This window comes from Paramisgurnus dabryanus, chromosome 10, assembly GCF_030506205.2.
Source record: "Paramisgurnus dabryanus chromosome 10, PD_genome_1.1, whole genome shotgun sequence".
Classification (NCBI taxonomy): Eukaryota; Metazoa; Chordata; class Actinopteri; order Cypriniformes; family Cobitidae; genus Paramisgurnus; species Paramisgurnus dabryanus.
In genome coordinates, this window is record NC_133346.1 from 36,396,550 (window position 1) to 36,418,972 (window position 22,423).

Sequence of the window (22,423 nt, forward strand, 5' to 3'; positions counted from 1 at the left end):
TTTTAAGTTAACCTGTCTTACATTCAGCTCTGCAGATTTTAATGTGTAATGTATAATTACAGGTGGAAAATGTATCGAGGTTCATGTACTTCATGAACCCCGGACAGCCAGAACTGCTGTTTGTTCACAACGTGGAGAAGGTGCAGGAGTACTTTAATGTACTCGCTGAGACCAAACTCTCCAAGCAAACTATTCTGAACTACTGGAAAAGTCTTAACAGGTCAGTACTGTTCAACGTAGCAAACACATAATGTAACTGTGAACTGATAATTATCACATATGCTGTCTTCAGGCTATAACAATAATTTATTTTTCTCTTTAAGGTTCCTGAATTACACCATCATATCAACTAGTCTGGTCAAAGAAAACAAAAGTCTACATGATGACTGTAAAGGATTTGTTGATTCTTTGAAACACATACGCAAATGTATGTCTAAGGAGATCAATAAAGAGGTGACCCGGAAAAGGTATATTTTTTTATTTGTTTTTCACTCCTTTTTTATCTATTACATGGAAATCACAAGTGAGCTAAACATTACTATTTTATTTCTCAGATACAATGGTTATGGTAACGAGAAGCAGCTGAAAGAATGTGTGGCCATTCTTGATCTGGCTCGTGCTGATTTCCTCGCGGTATTGGCAAAACTTCAGGGTCCTAAAAAAGTTCCTGCGGATCAGCTGGACAAGAACGACTGTCTGCTGGTCCTCTATTATTTGGAGGCCGTCGTCATCCTGAAGCACCTACAGCGCCCTGGCGTTGTAACCAACATGACCGTAAGTGTACTTTAGTAAATTTTTTACATATTTAATTTCATCAATGGCTCATGTTTTTGGATTATTAGTGAGACCGGTCATTGAAATGCATGCTTGTGTGTTTGCAGGTTGAGGAATGGCAGGAAAGGAGACACACTAACAACGGCTGTTCTGTGGCCATTAAAGAGCACAAAACGGCTGCATCACAAGTGGCAGAAGTGCCTCTGAATGCTGAACAAGAACATGTAAGTTTGTATTCAAAATTACATTATAACCATTTGTGTGTGTGTGTGTGCGTGTTTTTAAACATATATTTCTTTTTTCCAAGTGGTTTGACATATACTTCAAACACATTCGGCCACTGATGCTCCAGGGATCCAGAACAGGGGGCGACACGATGGCAGAGGGCCAATTCTTCATCTCCAGCACGGGAAGGCCCATCCACAACCCCTGCAATGATCTGGTCAGACTCCATGGAAAGTAAGTGCCATTAAATCATATCTGTATTTTTTTACACTTAATCTAAAGTACACAAAGGTGCACATGGTCCACTTGTTATTTTGCATTCTAATGTTGCTTTGTGTTTTAGGTACAAAGTCAAACCCGTGACCAGCGGTGATGCCAGGATGGCTTTTGAGACGGCAGCAAAGAACCTGCCGGAGACTGATCGTAATGCGTTAGCTCGGTTGTTGAGACACACCCCCGAAACAGCAGAGAGGCACTACCGCATGAGGACTCCGGCAGACGCTCTTCTAGCGCAACGTGTCGTGGAGGACCTGGTTGCAAAATCAAGGTAAGCCATGTGAAATCTAATGTACGATATTATTTTTAATGTTGCTACTCAAAGCAGTTATTCATTAACACTTTCTTTATTGTTTATTTATTGATCTTCTAGTGCTGGATCCACATCTTACACCAGCCGAGAGCAGAAGGTGGATGAGAGGACAGCATTTGAAATGCTTATCCGGTCTTTCCCTGTCACCTTAGAAGGCCAACCTCCAAAGAAACCAAAAAGACAAGAGCTGTGTGGCGAGCACGAGCGGCACTGCTACGACCGCTGGCGTAGTGAGCAGCTGAAGCTACGTGAATCATGTGCCCTTGGTAAGCATCAATATACACGTTTTGTATAAAAAATTGTGTCAGGGATGGATAAATAATTGAACTCTCATAAAACATGTCACCCCAATGGCTAATGCTTCTTGTGATTTCTTTTTACAGAACACTTTGGTCGACGTCACCCGTCTGTCAGTGCTATTGAGGCCTGGATTCAGAGCCAGGGGTGGTCTTCCAACCTTCCACAGGCTGCATTGATCCTGAGTCAGTGGGAGGAAGGACAGACATGAAGACGTTATAAGACTTGTATATACTTTTATTTGTAAATAAAGAAACATTTTCTTTTCACCTATTGTGTACTTTCAAATTTTTTCCCTTTTATTAGTAGTTTTCATTTTTTTTTCTTTTTTTATAGCATTTTTTATACTATTAATACTACTGAGCAAGGAGTAGTCCACTTTTAAGCTGGTAAACCCAACTGTATTTTATGAAAAGTGTATAACATTTATTAAAATATGATTTCTTTGAGTAACACATCCGAATCTTAGCTCTAAATAAAAAATTAATGTTTGGTCTCTGTAAAGCTTATAAGGTGTAGATTAAAATATGGGCCTCATCATTAAAGTGGATCACCCCATTAATATTAAATTAAAAGTGGGAGTTTGAAGTATTGCTCATATGAATAGAGCATGCATGATGGTAGTCATACAACTAAAGTAATGAGTGTGTGATTGTACAACTGAAGAGCCTACAAGCTTGTTTGATTCTGTTTGTGCACACATGCTCCCCCAACTCTTCCAATGCAAAAGAATTGGGTCACTGCTACTCACCTTGTCTGATAAATACATTTAGAAAATTTACAATCGGCCGTAGCTCAGGCGCCTTAAGTCCGAGGCATTCGCCCTTCGAATCCTTTATTGTACTCGACAGGGCCTTTCGAACGAGCCTACCCACGTCTCTGTAACCCTTTCCACGGCCGAGTTACAGCGTACCACCGCGTCGCATTCATACGGTTGTAAATCGGGCGCCTTTGGGCCGAGGCCTGCGCCCTTCGGATCCATTGTTATACTCGACAGGGCCTTTCAAACGAGCCTACCCACGTCTCTATAACCCTTTCCACGGCCGAGTTACAGCGTACCACCGCGTCACATTCAAACGGTTGTAAATCGGGCGCCTTTGGGCCGAGGCCTGCGCCCTTCGGATCCATTGTTATACTCGACAGGGCCTTTCGAACGAGCCTACCCACGTCTCTATAACCCTTTCCACGGCCGAGTTACAGCGTACCACCTCGTTGCATTCAAACGGCCCTAACTTGGATGCCTTAGGTTCTTAAGTTCACTGATACTGAGGCAGTGGGGAATGAGAAATTCACCCTGACAATACATTTAAAATAACTAATTTCAGTCTGTCATGCTGCTTTTTGTTTAATTGTTTGGCTTCTGATTCTGGAAAGAAATCTGTCATTGTCATCACAATGTGCATAATACATATATGTTAAATTAATGATTAAATTGTTAGATAATGTTTGAATAATTGTGAAATAAATAATAAAAAATTGCTTACATAAAGGAATTCACTAGTGATCATTCATGTCAAATTTTGGTTTATTTTAAATTTGACTAAAAACATCATTATCCGTAGCCTGTGCGTAGCTCTGCGTAGCCTGACGCGCACCTCACAAAAATTCTAACAGCGCGTCGGCTCTACGCGGACCGTAAGCGCTGTGATTGGTCCACCAGAACCCCTCCCGTCAGGTAAAAAAACTGCGTCATCGGTATTTCCGTTTGAGACGGTGAAAACAAAGATGAGCCAAGTTGAGGAGTGATTTAACTCAAACTGAAAAATAAGTCGCTGTTTATTTACTGCCATTATTGCTGGTCTTCTCAAATTATACACAACAAGTTGCTATTTCTTCTTCGTTTGTGGGTTAAATTGCTTAGCTTCTTCTTCTGTGACGACTTCTGCTGCTACTGTGGTTACACGCGTGATTACTGCCAACCAGCGGTTTCGCGTGTGTTTGCACATCGACGCGGACGGGGACGCACAAGTATAAATGAAAACCGACGCGGAACCTACGCCGTCGCTGCTACGCCGTAGGACCTACGCACGACTATAAATCGCCCTTTACTCTCACTCTCACACACACACACAGAGAGAGACAATGGAAATGCTAATAACAAACATCCCCCCACTCCCTCCATGGTCTTTTGGTATTCTAGCTCAACACTGCCACCCAGTGCACATGCATAGGTTTGCTGGCCCTGTTTGTTATAAAAAGATTTCATTGTTTTTCTTTTTAAGTTATTTTGTTTGTTTATATGTGTCCAGGTTAGCATTTGTGTGTGGATACATTTAAATATGAGTAGAATGATACACACATTTAAAGCTTAATCATTATATGTCTAATACATAAATGACTGTCAAAGTGAATCCAGGAAAAGTGCTCCCAGATGGTCACCACAACCACACAGTAAAACATTGTCAGTTTTGCAGCCCCAGTTTGTTTATACACACACACACACACACACACACACACACACACACACACACACACACACAAATGGAAACATAAACACATGTAAAACTAAAAAATAAGAAAAGCAATGACTTTAAAATAAGTAAAAAAAAGTAAGAGTACATTAGATTTTTATAATTACAAGGTAGAATGATAGACACATTTAAAGTAGAATGATACACACATTTAAAGCTTACACGTTCTATTCAATATTTATAATGTAATATTAGATTAGAAGTTATTGTAGTTTTGCAGGCCCTGTTTGTTTATCTACACACAAATGGTAAACGAAACACACAATAAAACCTTTACAGAGACACTCAACACGTCTGTTGGGAAAAAAAATAAAAATATATTATTTTGAATGAATGGATCAAAGTTTAAACCATTCACTGTATACAGCAAATAATACTACATTGATCACACAAGTGTTCCTACTGACTTTCTTTTCCCTTCACTTTCTATTTCTGCTTTAGTTTTGTTTTAGCTTATATGGTTCTCTATATTTAGACAGGATCAGTGTGCTGACAACTAATACAATTTAATTAAGCCTTTAATGTAAAGGCTTTGCTGAAGACTAGTAAAGATTCTCCCTTTTAAAATAAAACAACCCCCACCAACTTCTCTCTCTTACTCTCTCTCACACACATACACACAGAGAGACAATGGAAATGCTAATAACAAACATCCCCCCACTCCCTCCATGGTCTTTTTGGATTCTAGGTCCACACTGCCACCTGGTGGAAATGCATAGGTTTGCTGACCATGTTTGTTATAAAAAGATTTCATTGTTTTTCTTTTTAAGTTATTTTGTTTGTTTATATGTGTTCAGGTTAGCATTTGTGTGTATCATTCTACTCATATTTAAATATGAGTAGATAAATATGAGTAGAATGATACACACATTTAAAGCTTAATCATTATATGTCTATATATGTCAGATCTTCATTCACATACACTATTAGCAAAGATTTATGAATCTGCATATGCATGTTATTTATTGAATAAGCAGCACAGTAACAAATACAATATGCAATACTTTTGACACTGTAAAAAAATATACCAAATGTCAGCTCTACAAAAACATGTCCAGATGTGGTCAATTTGGGCCACAAATAGACATTAGGGGTTCAGAAGCATTGGGGACCCGTTATTGGGGTTTGCATGGGCCAGAGAGAGGTCATCTTGTACACTCTAAAAGTGTTGAATAATGTAAAAAAAGATGTTTAAAAAGATTAAAAGTGCATAAAAAGCCCATGAGGCAAGCGGGTGTGGGTAACAAATAGATATTGGGGCTGTTATTGGGGGTTGCCTGGGACAGAGAGAGGTCTTCTGGTACCCACTGGTACAAAAGTGCTACACACTTAAAGTGTTGAAAAATGTAAAAAAAAAGTGTTGGAAAAGTTAAAAAAAGTGCATGAAAAGCACATATGGCAATCGAGTGTGGGTCTCATATAGATATTATGGGGTCAGAAGCATTGGGGACCTGTTATTGGGGTTTGCATGGGCCAGAGAGAGGTCATCTTGTAAACTCTAAAAGTGGTGAAAAATGTAAAAAAAAGTTGTTAAAAAAGATTAAAAGTGCATAAAAAGCCCATGAGGCAAGCGAGTGTGGGTAATAAATAGACATTGGGGCTGTTATTGGGGGTTGCCTGGGTCAGAGAGAGGTCTTCTGGTACCCACTGGTACAAAAGTGCTACACACTTAAAGTGGTGAAAAATGTAAAAAATAATGTTGAAAAGTTTAAAAAGTGCATGAAAAGCACATGAGGCAATCGAGTGTGGGTCACAAATAGACATTAGAAGGGTCAGAAGCATTGGAGGGCTGTTATTGTGGTTTGGCAGGGCCAGAGTGAAGTCTCCTCGTACCTATCGGTACAAAATTTTTGACAAATGTTAAAAATATTAAAAACTGTGAAAATCGTTTAAGCAGCTCATGGGGGTCATACTGTGACATAAGGGTGTCAGAAACATTCAATCATTCTGCTGCAAGGGCTGAAAAAGGGCTCTGGAACCCATTGGGACAGTTTGATACAAGGTCCTCGCCCATCGGTACCAGAGTCAGGCTGTCGCTGGTTCACTTTATGATGGCCAAACAGTACCTTTACCATGATTAGGCTACTATGGTTTTTAAAAGGTAACTTATACTTGTGATATTAATAGAAAATATTTCTATATATATATATATATATATATATATATATATATATATAGATAGATAGATAGATACACACACACACACACACACACACACACACACACACACACACATATATATGAAGAGTTTGGTTCCAAAACGCAATAAACGCCATTTTTGAAAAAAATGAGTTACTGCCAAAATCAGTATTATATCAGGTCAGTAGTTAAAAGTAAATAATTAATTTTACGCAAAATCCAATACCCGCCGTGATATTCTGTCATCTTTTCTCCCTTTGTTCCCAAAATGCGACAAACGCCACTCCTCCTTTTTTACAGAACGCAATAAATCCATTCCTGATATTACAGCGGACCATTCACGCAATGTAAACAAACATGGCGGCGCGCTGAGTACACGGAATCCTAATTTTCCTCATCTACTTTGTACTTCGTGATCAACAAACAAAACAAAATAATACTTTAATAGCATTGCTAAACCTGTGATGGTTTTCTGTGACGGGAAAGAAACGTAAGCCATCAACATCTAATAATTTCCGCGAGAGGCACTCGGCTGCTTGTTCTCCAGACAGCATCAAGCTTCTCATGCTAAAACATTGACCCCAGAGGATCTTATGAAAACTTTACATTATTTTACTCAAAGTCAACGAAAATCGAGCGGGACCAAAACATTTTACAGCTGATTGCTGTGAAAATGTAAAGAGACGACGTCAAATATAACCGCAGCAATGTGTTCTTAATATAACAAAGTAAGTGTTTTGGTTAATGCCATTAATGTTTATTTTTTAATCATTGTATACCACTAGTCAACTAAATTAATATAAAATGGTAAAGATGAATGCACATTTATACATTGATTTAATAGATTTATAGCATTTTGAAATAAAAAACTGTCATGGATTTATTGCATTTTGTGGAAAAAATAATTAGTTTTTATAATAAATCTTTGAAAATCAAGTTATGGATTTGAATTTCTTATGTTTTTATAACCTAAAGATGCTATGTGAAAGTTTGTAACAGAAAATAGTGGTTTTCATCTTGTCACTTTCTTGGTATAGAAAACACGTTTTTACCGAAATTTGTCAAAATGGATTAATTGCGTTTTGGAACCAAACTCTTCACATATATATATATATATAATGTGTGTGTGTGTGTGTGTTTACATTATATTGAAAAGTAAACCTTATCATGGTTTTACTACAGAGAAAGTTGCATTCCTGTTGAACATCCCCACAAGGCTTATTATGTGGCTCATTATTCAACTCTTTTGTCTCTCAGCTGTCAATCACTGATTATTCAGGAGCTTTCCCGCCTCCACGCATACAGCCTTTCCCAAGCAAAAGTGTCTTAGAAATTGTAAATCAATGTATTGCTTTATGTGATTGAGTAGGCCATATGATTTTCACATCGAAGAAAAAACTCTAGACTACTAGATCCAGTTTGGAAAGTCTTGGGAAAACATGTTTAGAATGAGTTTTGTGAAGTTATATCAGTGACTTAAAAATTTTGCTTTTTCAAAAACCACGCATAAACATTTTTCTCTCAAAAATACAAACATGTACATACATGTTGATTATATGATATTGTAGCCCAGTTTGTGATGAACACAGTGTTAGGAGACTTTTGCCATTAATATGTTTTTAAGCAACTGAAAAAAGCACAAATGTCAGTGCATGTCAAAACTTCCCCAGGGCCCTAAAAACCCCTTAGACCCCAGAGGGTTAATCTAACCACCCCAAACTTTCTTTGCCATAAACAAAGCTGACACTGTTTGTCAAAGCACCACGAAAACACTTAATGTTTTTGCACTGATATATGAAGCAATTTGATGACCCCTTTTATCAAACTCAATTATATACAATACTATGTATACTTTAGCCTATTAATAGACAGTGCAGGTCTATAGATTATAAATGTTACTGATGTTATAATGTTAATAATTTCTATTAGATAGGCACTTTTACTGCTTCTGCTTTCTATTTCTCTTTTGCCGATTAAAAAAAGCTTAATCCACTAATTATTTCAGATTTAAAAGTCTACTTGCTGTCCCGATGACAGACTTTACATTACAGCTTTGCGTTTTTTATATCCTGAGTCAGCTAGAGCTTTGCTCATTCAGTATTAGCACTGCTTTTTGCTACAATCTCTGTGCAAACTGTTTAGATTTTAGTAAAGATATGGTCTATTAATAGTAAGATTATTAAAAAATGGGATAAAGAAAATAAAGCGGCGCGTGGTCGTGACAAGAGCCAGTTGTTATGTGCTCGCGGCCGTTCTCCGATCGACTCGGGTTTTACACACAATATTAATCAGACTTGGGACTCGAAGTTATGAACTAGGACCGACCCGGACCTGACTGACCATTTAAAATATAAACCCGGAACCGTACGGGTCCCGCGTCCTCAGTGAAGAAAGACCTCTAATGGTAAAACTCTGCTCAAGTTCAGAAACATGAAAGGATATGTGACACTGATGTTGCTTCGCGTCGCACCCAATTCATTGAGAAACAGAGAGCACATGAACGGTCACTCAACGGGAGAGACACAACGTGCTTGCACGCAAAATGAAGCCAACTTGGATGTTATAAACACATATGCACATAAGCATATGCAACCATTTTGGTCGCAGTGTAGTTCCCTGGCTGCTCCGTATGTGCTGCAGTTGATCCAGTTTGCCGCGCTGGATGATGATTTTATGACGCGTGCATCATCTTCACGGTCACCCGGCCCCCACCTCTCTCTCTCTCGCTCTCTCCAAACACGGGTCATCCAGTCGAGTTAAGAAAATACGGAAATTCGTAAAGTGATTTTTTTTTTACCTGGGCGGGTCGCAATTTACCTGGGCGCACCCCCCAAGTAGGGCCTATGTATGGGAAACACTGAAATATTTACCGTACAATGCAATAATCTCTAATAATAAATATACATAGATAATAAAAAACAAATAATAGTAATAATAATAATAATCTAAACTATAAGATAAAATGCAGAAGGCATTTTGCAGTGGGACGAGTCCTAACTAAATACGGAAAATAATATTTCATTATGAACAATTTTAAAACATTTAAAAGGTCATTGAACAATAATAAAAAATATTATAAAAAATATTAGTGCACATCGGCTAAAGATCATTAGCCTAAACAAGCTTCTGCTACAAATTCAAGTCATTCTATAGGTGACATTTCAGCACTTAACAAACGGATAGCGACTCGTAAGTAGCACTTAAAACCCAGCTGCGAGCGATCGTTTCACGTGCATCTTTGGGAAACGCACGTAAATGAACAACGAATGTTCGTTAATTAGCTCGTAGAAAGCGCTCTTAAGTGCTAAGTTTAATCGTTATCGGGAAACCCAGCCCTGGACTGATGATTTAAATGTTGTTTACTCTCATGTGTGTTGTTAACTCTCCAGATTTAATGTTGCAGCACTGCTCCACTCGTTCACTTCTCCACATGGACTGTTTGTTTACAGTGTCGCGTGAGCAGCTACGGTGCAGGTTAGACTTCATTTGCACTAAGCAGACCTCTTGGTGATGTCAAAGTACCGCAAGAGCGATTCAAAGCGGATTTCTCCAGGTGATTTCTGGAATCGCTCTCGCGGTACTTTGCTGTCACTCGCCTGTGGGTTTTTGTAGCACCACACCAGTCTGCTCCCCAGTTACTTTCGCGCCGCTATAGTAATTTCATATGCCGATCAGATCACGCAGTTCAGCAGAAAGTCAAACACACCAAATATATAGCCTAATATGTATATGCATTTCAACCCGCTAAAGTAGCAAGTGTAGCATGCTAATGGTCAGTGCTTCACTATGACTAAAAGTTTGAAATGTCACAAAACCATGCTGTTACGCATCCTCACGCTATTTTTAGCGGGTATACAGAAATTCTTTACAATTCCTAGTGGGTATAAGGCGTGTACCTGCATATCACACAGACTACACCACTGCTGAGCTGTACTGCTGGTACGGTCCCAACATCCAAACCAACGTGGGACTACAGTGATTGGATGTTGTGCAGGCAGCACGCATGCTCCCTGCATGCAGGTGGTGCACATTTTTTTCATAGATGCAGACACACTGAGAGTGGCGCGACCATGTTAATTTTTTTGTGAAATGGGTAGGTTGCTTCACTGCTGATTCTTGCCATACCTCCGTTGCCTAAATGCGCACGCACATGTCATCATTGTGTACAAACAGTTAAAGGTTCTATTAAGTAAGATAAAGTCAAAATGAAACCGAGATGACCAATAAAATCAAACCAGGCAGACAGAGGTGCAACACAGAGGTCAGATGAGCAGTTAGTGGAAGTGCAAGAAAGATGTAAGTAATCAAACGCTGACTATTATACAGCAGTTTAAAGGTTCTCTAAGCGAATTCACGCGTTTTAGACCATAAAACATTTTTTGTTACATACAGCACACATCTCCTCACTATCTGCTTGCTACCTGACCGCTGATCAAACTGTAAAAAAACGCGATCTCTGTAGACAGCCCAGGCTCTACAAACTTCAATATACGCACAGTGGCCAAAGCTGCACCACGAAACGAAACAAAGTTTTACAGCCAATAAACGCCAAGAAGGATTTGGGGGTGGGGGTTGGTCGCGTTCACGAAAGCATGGAAGGGAGGGGGAGGGGGAGGAGTTAGCTACGCTCCGTTTGTTTGAAAACAGTTCAAATATCAACAACAAGTGACGTCGAACATATTCGCTTAGAGAGCCTTTAATGACGAGAAATATGAAACCGCAGTGTCAAGGTGACAGGACAAGAAACATTACTGCAGCTGGGCACATATGGGTCCAAAATGTAATGCGCTGCTTTCACTCCCTAAAGTAATTCACTTTCTGTTATTCAGCGTGTTTATTAACAAAATTCAACGCTACCCTTTAATTCTTGAAGGTATGTTTTTTACTGTATAATGATTACACTGCAAAAAATGACTTTCTTACTTAGTATTTTTGTCTTGTTTTCAGTAGAAATGTCTAAAAATTCTTAAATCAGGATGTATTTTCTTGATAAGCAAAATGACCTAAGAAAATAATACTAGTTTTTAGACAAAAATATACAATTTAAGTGAATTTGTGCTTAAAACAAGCAAAAATATCTGCCAATGGGGTGAGAAAATTTTACTTGAATTAAGTGTTTAAGAAAAAAGAACTCTTATTTCACATTTTTTTTCTCACCCCATTGGCAGATAATTAAGCTTGTTTTAAGGACATTTTCACTTAAATTGTATATTATTTGTCTTAAAACTAGAATTATTTACTAAGGTCATTTTGCTCGTCAAGAAAAAGCATTTTAATTTAACAATTTTTAGATATTTCTACTGAAAACAAGACAAAAATACTGAGTAAGAAAGTCATTTTTTGCAGTGTAGATTCACTGTGTTGTACTGGACTGCTGCTAAGCTTGAACTTTAAAACGCGATGCATCACGTGCGCGGTACAATGCTTCATCCACCCGTAGCGTGTGCACGGAGTTTAAATGTTCATATTTTGGCTTGAACATTTTATTGCATTCAGTCTTAAAGCCTAATAAACAGTACCTGTTGAAGTCATTAAAATTAATTAAATAACAAAAGAAGAGAAAGTGTGCAGCAGTGTGCCCAGGATGGTAAAATAATTATTACAATGTATTCCTAATGACCAACCTTCTGCATACTGAAATCTATGAAATCTATAGGTATTTGATTCTGTGGTTTTCTGATGTATTAAAATTCATATATGCAGAGCAGGGAAATAAGAAGCTTTTTTTTCCTGGGGTGCATGCCCTAGAAAATACTTATATGGACCTCGGTATTTATAAAATCATGCAACGCAGCGTGTTTGTCTTTACAGACACATGTTATGAAATTTATTATTTTAAACACACATTTCACAAAGTATATATTGTAAGTGTAAATATTCATAATCTCAACACTTCGGGGGCGCTTTTCTAAAGAATAATGTTTAAACTTTATTAGTGGTGGTTGAGAATAATTCCTCTTTCCATATGTAACGCATTTTAGCGCAATATAAATGTATCATATTGTTATTCTTAAAGAGCACCTATTATGGGATACACGTTTTTAAACATCCTTTTGTGTGTAAGTGTGCATTAGTACATGCTAATGTATTCAAAAAGTACATACCTCAAAGAAAACGATGACGCGAGTTATCGTCTCTAACGTTCGAGGACTACAAAAAACACTCGGATTGTAGGCAACAGTTTACTTCCTGGGATTAGTGACGTAGATAAGACCAACATTATCATAGTTCAGCCCTCTCTGCTTTGCTTGGGTACGCCCTCAAAGACGAGGGTGGGGAGCGCCGAGTCAGAAGAGAGCTAAAATGGCGGAGGTTGTGAGTCCCTGCTTTGACTCTGTTTGCAAACTCTTGTTTCATTGTTTAAGCGATTAAATCTCTCGAGTAGACGCTGTCTCTTTAGATGCGAGGGCAAAATAGCACTTTATGGACTTCCACAGAGGACATCATGTTTAATACGGTTCCGGAAAAATCCAGTCAGAAGTTGTTCACGGAGTTTTCACAATAACTGCTTCTCATGAACCGAAGCTGGATTTGCGCGACGTCTCCTCTTGAAAGTTGGATTACTGTGCACTTCTGGATCACAGGCTGTAAGTATTCACGTTTATTATTTGCCTTTTACTGTACGTTACGTAACCGGTAACCGGAGATTAACATAATGTGCGTGTAGAGCTAAGCTTGCAAGCTAATTGTCTTGTTTTGTAATACTGTATTTCATAAACAACGTACCATATTTACACACGTGTATGTTGAATTATGCAGACTATCGTTTTTTTTATCGATGTTGGTTTAGACATGTTTACAAACTTGCTAAGTTGCTAAGCTAAATACAAAAATACAAATGCCAGCTAAACTGTTACCAGTAAAATTTGTTCTCATGATCAAACTCAAGAAACTCTAAGTACAGATGATTTTTTTAAAGTTATATGTATTTTACTGTTGTATTTACTTGAAGCTTTCTTAGATTTTGAAACGAAGTAAACACATAATGTGTGTTGCTAATGTTGGGCCATGTAATATGTAATACATTTACGTTTTAATGAATAGTCTAACGATTTATAGTCATTGTACTCTATTGTTATAATATGTCTTTTTGACTAAATACATGTTTGTTTTATTTGTCTATATCCTAGATTCGCAGCTGGACACATCCTTCTACACTGTATGCAAACATGCAACATCATTACACACAGTACAAGGAGTCAGACTGGCATATGAGGAGCAAAGGTGTGTAACACATATGATGTATTTAGCTAGTGAAACCACTACCAGTCTTAGATGTATAACTGATGATGACAAAGTTTTTTTCTCTGCATAATAATAGGAACCCAGGCAGTAGCATCGTTTCACAATGTTTCCATCACCATCATCAGTGGATGCCTTTGCCGTCCGTAGCCTGAGATTTCAGATTTGCAGCAAAAAATTTTTGATTTTCTCATTTATTGGAATGCTGTGCAGGTATTTAAGTATTTTAGTAACTTTGTTATATAAAGTAGTATTTACTTTTACAATAAATTAATTGCTTGTTTATATTTTACAGGTATTTGTACCTTGCAGCCATCCATTACAATGTCACCAAGCCGTAACAAAAGCAGGAGAGGGAAAGTACAAGGCTATGTTCCCAAAACACACAAGTGACATTCCGTAAGCAGTAATGTTTTATTTCAAATACATTCATAATTAAAAACTTAATGTATGAAGCAGGGAAATAAATGATCAAAACAAAAGATTTATTGACTGCAATATTTCTACAGTTATGTGGAGGATGTGATCAGGCTTGTGTTTGATGAGGTATTTGAAGATAAGCTGAAGGAAACCCCGATTCCAATGGACCTGGCATCACAGTTTGAGAGACCTTCAAAGGAGGACGTGATTGCATGCCATCTTCAGTGCAGGGGTCGTCGAAAGCCAAAATTGTGACCGATCTGATCAGGAAGCTCCAAGCGTATCTGGAGAACAACACACGACAGGATGATAACCTTATAGTGTCGTCTTAAATAGCACCAGCTGACAAAGCTTTGATATGCCATTTATCTGAATAGATAGCTGTAAGAAATGAATTGAACAATTTTTGAAACAAGAGCACAATATGGTTACTAAAGTATGTTTATTTGTATATTGTTTAACATTTAAATATATATTTGTAATAAATAAAAAAAACTTTTGACTGACTATTATATTTTCTTTAAAGTTACATCTTTTGTTCTTTTGGGTATTTTGTTACTATAATGATACTTTAGTGTTATTGGTTTAAAAATGTAATAAAACTTACTCTAGTCCTGCACCTCAAAGGCTTATAGTCGGTACAATAAATGTTCTGTGTGTAGGGATTTAGACAATTTGTGCAAAACCTGGATGATGAATCACGCAGGTAAGAGGCCCTGGAACATGTTGCATTCTCCTTAAACCTAATAAGTAAAAACATAGCACTTATAAGTAAGCAGTTTTTCATAAAAAAGTTTACCATAGTAAAATAATGTAGAACATTCATTTCAATTAATACTTTCTTTGTGCTACATTTGGTGTTTCCATATAGTTTGCACAGTGATATAGTATGTAACAGTCTTTTATAATAAAGTTTACTATAGTAAAATAATGTTAACAAATGAAATAGTTTTATAATCATTTCAACAAATACTTTCTTTGTGCTACATTTGGTGTTTCCATATAGTTTGCACAGTAATATAGTATGTAAGCAGGCTTTTATAATAAAGTTTACTATAGTAAAATAATGTTAATAAGTGAAATAGTTTTATAATCATTTCAAAAAATACTTTCTATGTGCTACATTTGGTGTTTCCATATAGTTTGCAAAGTAATGTAGTACGTTATAATTACCTTTTGGATGTCTTTGCAACACATTTTCGTCTTCGTTTAGCATTCTGGCAGAGCTAAGGACACCTAAAAAAGTTAAATCCAATCGCGTTCATTGACGGAGATCGTTTATATCGTAACGGCCTTCTGAACTCTCTGGATCGAGCTCGAAGTGGTAAGGCAGTACAGACACCATCGTTTATAGAGAAATATAGCGCTTGTTTACGTTGCCTCTGACTCTCAGTCAGAACCGGAAAACCCAACCGTTGTCAGGGGCGTAACCTTTCAAACACACGCCGGACCCAGTTGACCAATAACAGTTGAGTAGTCATCTGACCAATCCGAATACACTAGACATTTTGGGAGGCGGAGACAGGAACTAAACCGAGCGTTTTCCAGACATGCAGAAATCGGTGAGGTATGTAAGCAATTTATAAGACTCACAGTGCATTAGTTCAAGTTTTAATAACATGTATGTACTATGGGATATTACAATAACGTGCTAACGTGCTAATTTATTAGCATAATTGGTGCTCTTTAATATATAAGAATACTAATATATTTTTTACAACATTTATATATATAATATATATAAAGATGCTTAGTACAATAGCTTTGCTACATAGAAGTTTCTGTAATAAATCATTAAATCAATCACTAAACATGTTGACAGTGGCAAATAAAATCCTTGTTAATTTAAACAAGGCAGAAAGGTGTATAAAACCGCTTTAATTATCAATATCTGAACTGTGCTCTTTTGCACACTTCTCATTTTCTCATGTCATAATTTATAATTACTAATTAGATTTAATATAAATAAGTTTTGAAAAGTGTTGAATGCGAACGTGTAAGATATCTGGAAGGCGATGCGGCGTGTTTGTCTCTACAGCCACATGTTATAAAATTTATTATTTTACCCACACATTTTTTATTGCAGAATCTGTTAGTTGAGATCACAAAGAAGCCTCTCCATGTTTGAGATAGCAGTTTATGTATATTTAAAAGCGTACATTTTGCGGTTGAAATCGGCTTGTTTTTCCGGAGATTCTAGCGTGCAGCGGGGGGCGTCATTGTCTGTGTGTATATTTACATACTGGATAAGCTTGTGTTTTCGCCTCCGCCCCCAAAGGGAACAGTGTGACGACTAAATAAGGATAGTTCACCCAAAACTGAAAATAATGTAATTAATGACTCACCCTTATGTCGTTCTATACTCTAAAGACCTCCGTTCATCTTCTGAACACAGTTTAAGATGTTTTAACATTAGATTTAGTCCAAGAGCTTTCTGTCTCCTCCATTGAAAATCTATGTACGGTTTTCCATGTCCAGAAAGGTAATAAAAACATCATCAAAGTAGTCCATGTGACATCAGTGGGTCAGTAAGATTGTGTTGAAGCATCGAAAATACAGTTTGGTCCAAAAATAGCAAGAATTATGACTTCATTCAGCATTGTCTTCTCTTCCGGCTCGAGCGTGAAGTCACGTGACTGTAGTGACGCGGCTGCCCTGTTCCTCAGACATGTTTGCTTAGTTTTATTTTTTATTTTTTAAACTTATAGCGTGCGTCTCCTCAGACTCTAAATGAAGCTCGGGGGCACAAAACAAAAATAAAAGAAGCTGGGGCAGAACAAATAACAATCAGCCGCATCGTACGTCAGCCGCGTCACTGACTTTATGGGGCGCCGCAGTCGGATGACGTCAAAGTAAAGGTACTTTGACGTCTTGCAGCGCAGCATGAAGTCAAACTCATATAAGTTACACAGAGATCGTTGAATTCTTTATATAATTGGCTACATGTTTTGTCTATCAATATTTTCCATGAAGTTATTGGCTGATGGAGGAACAAGCGAGCGATTGGTAACATCTCTTAAGGACTTCACGTTTTCGACGGTGTTGTTTTTGGATTATCTATTATACTACATCACTATTTTAAATACAAACTTTGAAGGCGGGTTCATGTGTTTAACGGAACGTAAATACCGGAAGTGTAATCTGATACCCTTACATGTTCTGATGTAAATAGTCCTCAGATTGTATATTATATTGTATTACCAGAAGTTCATGCAAAATCTGATAAACAAGAGACTATATATCTATATTTCACGGATTATACGCATTTGTGGACAAAAATGGATGATTCACACATCTGAAACAGACTGGATTCGACTTGTGATCCCCACAAAGGTAAAAGTCCAGTTTATTTTTGAATGTTGTCATTCGGACTTCTGTTATAAAGTACTACATATGATGCTAGAACATCTGTATCTCAAAACGGCTTTACAGGGGGTATGGCTTAGCTAAATGAGATGTAAATGAACCCTATTGTCTCTCCAGCCAGGGAAAAGGGAAAGTGTTAACTTCTTTCTTTCTCAAATTTCTCAGCATTCTCTTTGAGGCTGTTTACACTTGGCATTAACTCTCTGGGGTCGGCTGCGGCGCGGGCGCCGCAAACTCTTTATTTTTCAATCACTCCCCAAAGAGACTTAGATAACTCTGCTGATTTTGGACATACAGATATGATTTATACATCATTTAAAACGTTAAATTGTCTAGTTTTTTTCTGTCCACTCCCAATAAAAACAGCATGTTGTGCTTTTCGCAAAATTAAGAAAATAAACATGATGCGCGTTTTGTTCTCTCTCCCTCAGTGAAGTCCTTTCAGAAACACGTCAGAAAAATGAACTGTAACTTAACGAATATTTATGATAGAAACAAAAGATAAATTTCTACATAATGATTGGAATGTCTGCTTTTGGAAGATGTAAGTGAAATCGAAAACAAATATTGTAATTCGTTGTTAACTGTATTAGAAGAGAAAGATGTACCGTCTTTCTTCTGTTGCTTCATTATCTATAATGAGCCACGCCCCGCTCCATTGAAGAGAAGAGCAGAGATCATCCATATTCATTAGTTAACCCCACAGTCAATGGACATTCCGTCTCTGCAGCCATTCACTGCTGTGTTGAGTTTTAATCCGAGTGCTGGAAACATGACATCTACTTGTTTACTCGTGACTGTAACTAAAGTTATCTCCAGACGCAAGTGTGACTCGATCGACGTCCAAACGCACAATGCCTCATATTTGAAGCGCTTTGTGGTATCATTATAAAAGATGCGATTGCACACATCACATACTTGTTTACTCGCGCCTAAATCTCCAGACAGACGCGAGTGTGTGTGCTTCGTCAGTGTGATGGGATCGATGTCCAAACTCACACACAAACACGCGATGCCTCATATTTGACGCGCTTTGTGGTATTCTTATAAAAGATGCAAGTGTGTGTGCTTCGTCTGTGTGACGCGATGTCCAAATGCACACACAAAGACACGATGCCTCATTTGACGCGCTTTTTGGTATTCTTATAAAAGACGATTGCAAACATCACATCTACTTGGTTACTCTCGCCTAGTAAATAAAAGTTATCTCCATGCGCTTATGTTTTCTTTGTGCTTCCGTCAGACGCGATCAACGGCCAAACGCACACACAAACACACAATGCCTCATATTTTACCTACTTTGTATTAAGACGCATCTAAACACATCTAAAACCTAGTTTATTCGCGTATATCTCTGCACAGTAAGTTTATTTAACGCAGGATCATGCATGTGAAGGCATTTCTTTTGTGTTGCTTTCACAAACAAACACGTAACAATAATGGCGTCTTCACATTTCTGCCTAAAGGCTCATTATGCAGCTCATTATGCAATTGTTTTGTTCTTCAGCTGTCAATCACAGATTATTCAAGAGCTTCCAGCCTCCTTGCATATTGCCTTCCTAACCAAAAAGTCAATCAATATATTGTGTTATGTGAAGGAGTAAGCAGAATGATTTTCACATCATTTTGAAGAAAAAACTCTAGACTACTAGATCCTGTTTTGAAAAGTCTTGGGAAAACATGTTTAGAATGAGTTTTGTGGAGTTATATCAGTCACTTAATTTTTTTTATTTTTCAAAAACCATGCATAAACATTTTTCTCTCAAAAATACAAACATGTACATACATGTTAATCATATAATATAGTAGCCCAGTTTGTGCTGAATGCAGTGTTATAAGACTTTTGCCATTATTATGTTTTTAAGCAACTGAAAAAAGCACAAATGTCAAGGCAGGTCAAAACTTCTCCAGGGCCCTAAAACCCCCTTAGACCCCAGAGGGTTAACATGCGTTTTCATCAATGCTTATGTAAGCGCAGAAAAAGACAGGTATGGGTACAATTGTTTTTACTAATACATATTGTATTATTTTGTTTAAATATTACTTGTATAATATAACATAATCTGCTTTTTTGTACAGAACTCCAGTGAAATTATGTGACATAAGCTTCTCTCCTTCTCGACAGAAAAAAAGTAAAATTATGGCTAAAATATGTATTTTATATTCAAATTTGTTATCATATAAGCTGACTATAATGTAAACATGTTTGGTATGTTTGAATAGGTTAATTTATCAAAGTTTACTTTAAGAATGTGTTACAACACCAATAAATTTGTTCATAATGTGTACAAAACAGTGCTCAAAATGTGAACATTTTCATATTTAATATGAATTTTTAGAATTTGCACAACCTCAAAATATATTTGGGAGCATGCGCAACCTGTTTTAATTTCTTTACGAAACATTTGCATATGCTGAGCAGTGTCTCATAGAGATCAATTAAACTTTACATGGATGTTTTTAACTCTTTCACCGCCAGCGTTTTTAAAAAAAGTTGCCAGCCAGCGCCAGCGTTTTTCATGATTTTCACCAAAGTTTAAAGCCTTCCAGAAAATGTTCTTCTTTAAATAAATAAACATACAATATACCAAATGAAAGAACAGACCCTCTGCTTTCAAACAATAAAAACCGTTTCATCCTACCTTTAGTGGTTCTTTTGCAATCAGCTTTTGAATATGGGTAGGTTTTTGCAAAACACCATATTTTGAGCAAAAAGCAAAAATAATTCCATATTTGTGACGGACTTTTAATAGAGATCCCATTCAGAGCGATCTTTAAAACAGACACGGACATGCAGCAGCTTGCCATAGGGCAATACTTCCGGTTTTAAAAAGTTGCGGTGGATAATAGCGGTATTGCGGAAAGACGGAAAATCTCGTCATTGGCGGGGAAGCGTTTTCTCTTAATTGACGAGATATCTCGTCAATGGCGGGGAAAGAGTTAACACATGAATACATGAAGTTCATATTCAGAGAGCTTCTACCAGAGTTTACGCAGACTTCATTGTTTCGTTCAGAAATGTGATCATCACATACAAACCAACAACCCATAAAAATAAAAGTGTGTTAAATGCAGTGAATTTGACATAGATTTTAATAAACAATGTTTCCTGTCTGTCATTATTGGACAAACTGATTAATCCAGGTGTGCCTCATCACAGTAGTCACAAACAAACTGATTCATCCAGGCGTGCCTGACCTCGGTAGTCACAACAACAATAATCAGACACACATGGATTACTCAGTTTGTCCAATAATGACAGACAGGAAACAAGGAGCTGGCTGAAGTTCAGAAAGTAGTGCAGCTGGGCATAAAGCCTACTGTTAAAGTAGACACAATGTTTATCAATTTTTTAAAATGTTCTTACCTAAACTTAGACAAATTAATATATACCTATGTACCAAGTTTGAACAGCTGCAAACTAACTGCTCTTCCAACATACAATATAGTATCACCACGTTTTATTTTTTGCCACCATACTTACTCATGTAACTACTCATGTAACAGTCTTTAAATACGGAAAACATGTAAGTGTTTAGTGCTAACTCATTTACAACACACTGTGCAAAGATAAAATGCATACATTGACAAAACATAGGTGTGTATTTATTTTTCTAAGTTTAGGTAAAAACATAGCAGAACATAGATAGATAGATAGATAGACAGAAAGATAGATATACAACTAATGAACTTGTTAGGCAAAAAATACTTATCTGTAGTTTTAAACATAAACACACAATTTGAAGCATTTGCTACATTTTCTTTTAACATTCATAAGTTCATTTTCTATATTAATTGAAATTATTCTGTAAATTTCTTTTTTTTTAGGTCAACATAACTGCTAAAATCATTGAGCTCAAAGAAGATTGTCCTGGTGTAACCAGGTCTGGCCACAAGTTGCATAAAAGATTATACGCCATTGCTGACGACACTTCCAGCTTATCTCTGTGTGTCTGGGGTGACCAAATGTTAGAAATTGGAAAGTGGTACCACATGACAAATGCCTCTGTTAGGCAAATTGATTCAACAACATGTTTATCAACTACAGCTCAATCCACCCTTAGCCTTATCCCAGATCTTGCATGTGATGTTGCTCCGGTTATGGATGACAGCAATACAAATCAAGGACAGGTCATGACTGCTGAGGTCAAAATTAACTACCTTTGCCCAAAGCAACATGTGTAACCACAGGTGAACCTATCAACAACAATAACCAGATGTGAGCAATGTTCAGCATTCTGTAAAACAGGATCTATCTCAAAGGTGTTGAAAGCGAACATAACCATAGAAGAGAACAATGGGAAAATGTCTGACTTTGTCATTGATGATTGTGTACTTTGGAATCGTCTCAAAATACACTGATACTTTGCAAATCAAATCTCGAAGAAACAGAGTAATTGAAAAAAAGTTTCTGCCAGCTTCTGGTGGCCTCATTTACACTGCAAATCTTGATGCCCAATTCTGATTTGATGCCTATATCCGATTTTTTTTTACTGTGCGTTTACACGTTCTTTCAATTGTGACCCATATCCGATTCATGTGTTTACACTTGACATACATCTGAAACATTGCACACGTGTAATAGTGTTCTTGCGCCATATCAAGATGGATAAATAAAACACACGAAAATTCTTCTGTGTATTTTTTTATGATTTGCTTAAAGCCGCATCACATTTAAAACCCTGCGTTCTTGATTTCTTAATTATATTTATGTATGAGATTTTTAATGTGTGAATTAAACGCAATTCCAAAACAATCTTTCAAACACTTTAAGGTCAGTAAAATGTTCTATGATTGGTTGTTAATAATCTGTTCAATGATTGGTTAAAGCCTACGCAGCTACCGCTCACAAAAAGATAAAGGGCGTATTTCAATAGAAAATAGTCATCCCTATTCCCTT

At 37.2% G+C, this 22,423-nt stretch overlaps 1 protein-coding gene and 1 long non-coding RNA gene across 2 annotated transcripts; both read left to right on the top strand.

The window, feature by feature from the left end:
* The first annotated feature begins 429 nt into the window (after window positions 1-429).
* Window positions 430-2,209, top strand: LOC135718327 (uncharacterized). The gene is made up of 7 exons (XM_065240673.2): window positions 430-467; window positions 555-774; window positions 882-998; window positions 1,082-1,233; window positions 1,343-1,546; window positions 1,649-1,854; window positions 1,972-2,209. The coding sequence occupies exons 1-7, from the start codon at window positions 430-432 to the stop codon at window positions 2,094-2,096; spliced, it is 1,062 nt and encodes a 353-aa protein (XP_065096745.1). The 3' UTR covers window positions 2,097-2,209.
* A 10,382-nt stretch (window positions 2,210-12,591) lies between these two features.
* On the top strand, window positions 12,592-14,345 carry LOC135745239 (uncharacterized). The gene is made up of 5 exons (XR_010531126.2): window positions 12,592-13,082; window positions 13,626-13,719; window positions 13,817-13,950; window positions 14,033-14,136; window positions 14,247-14,345. It is a non-coding gene; the product is annotated as an uncharacterized lncRNA (long non-coding RNA).
* The last annotated feature ends 8,078 nt before the right edge of the window (window positions 14,346-22,423 follow it).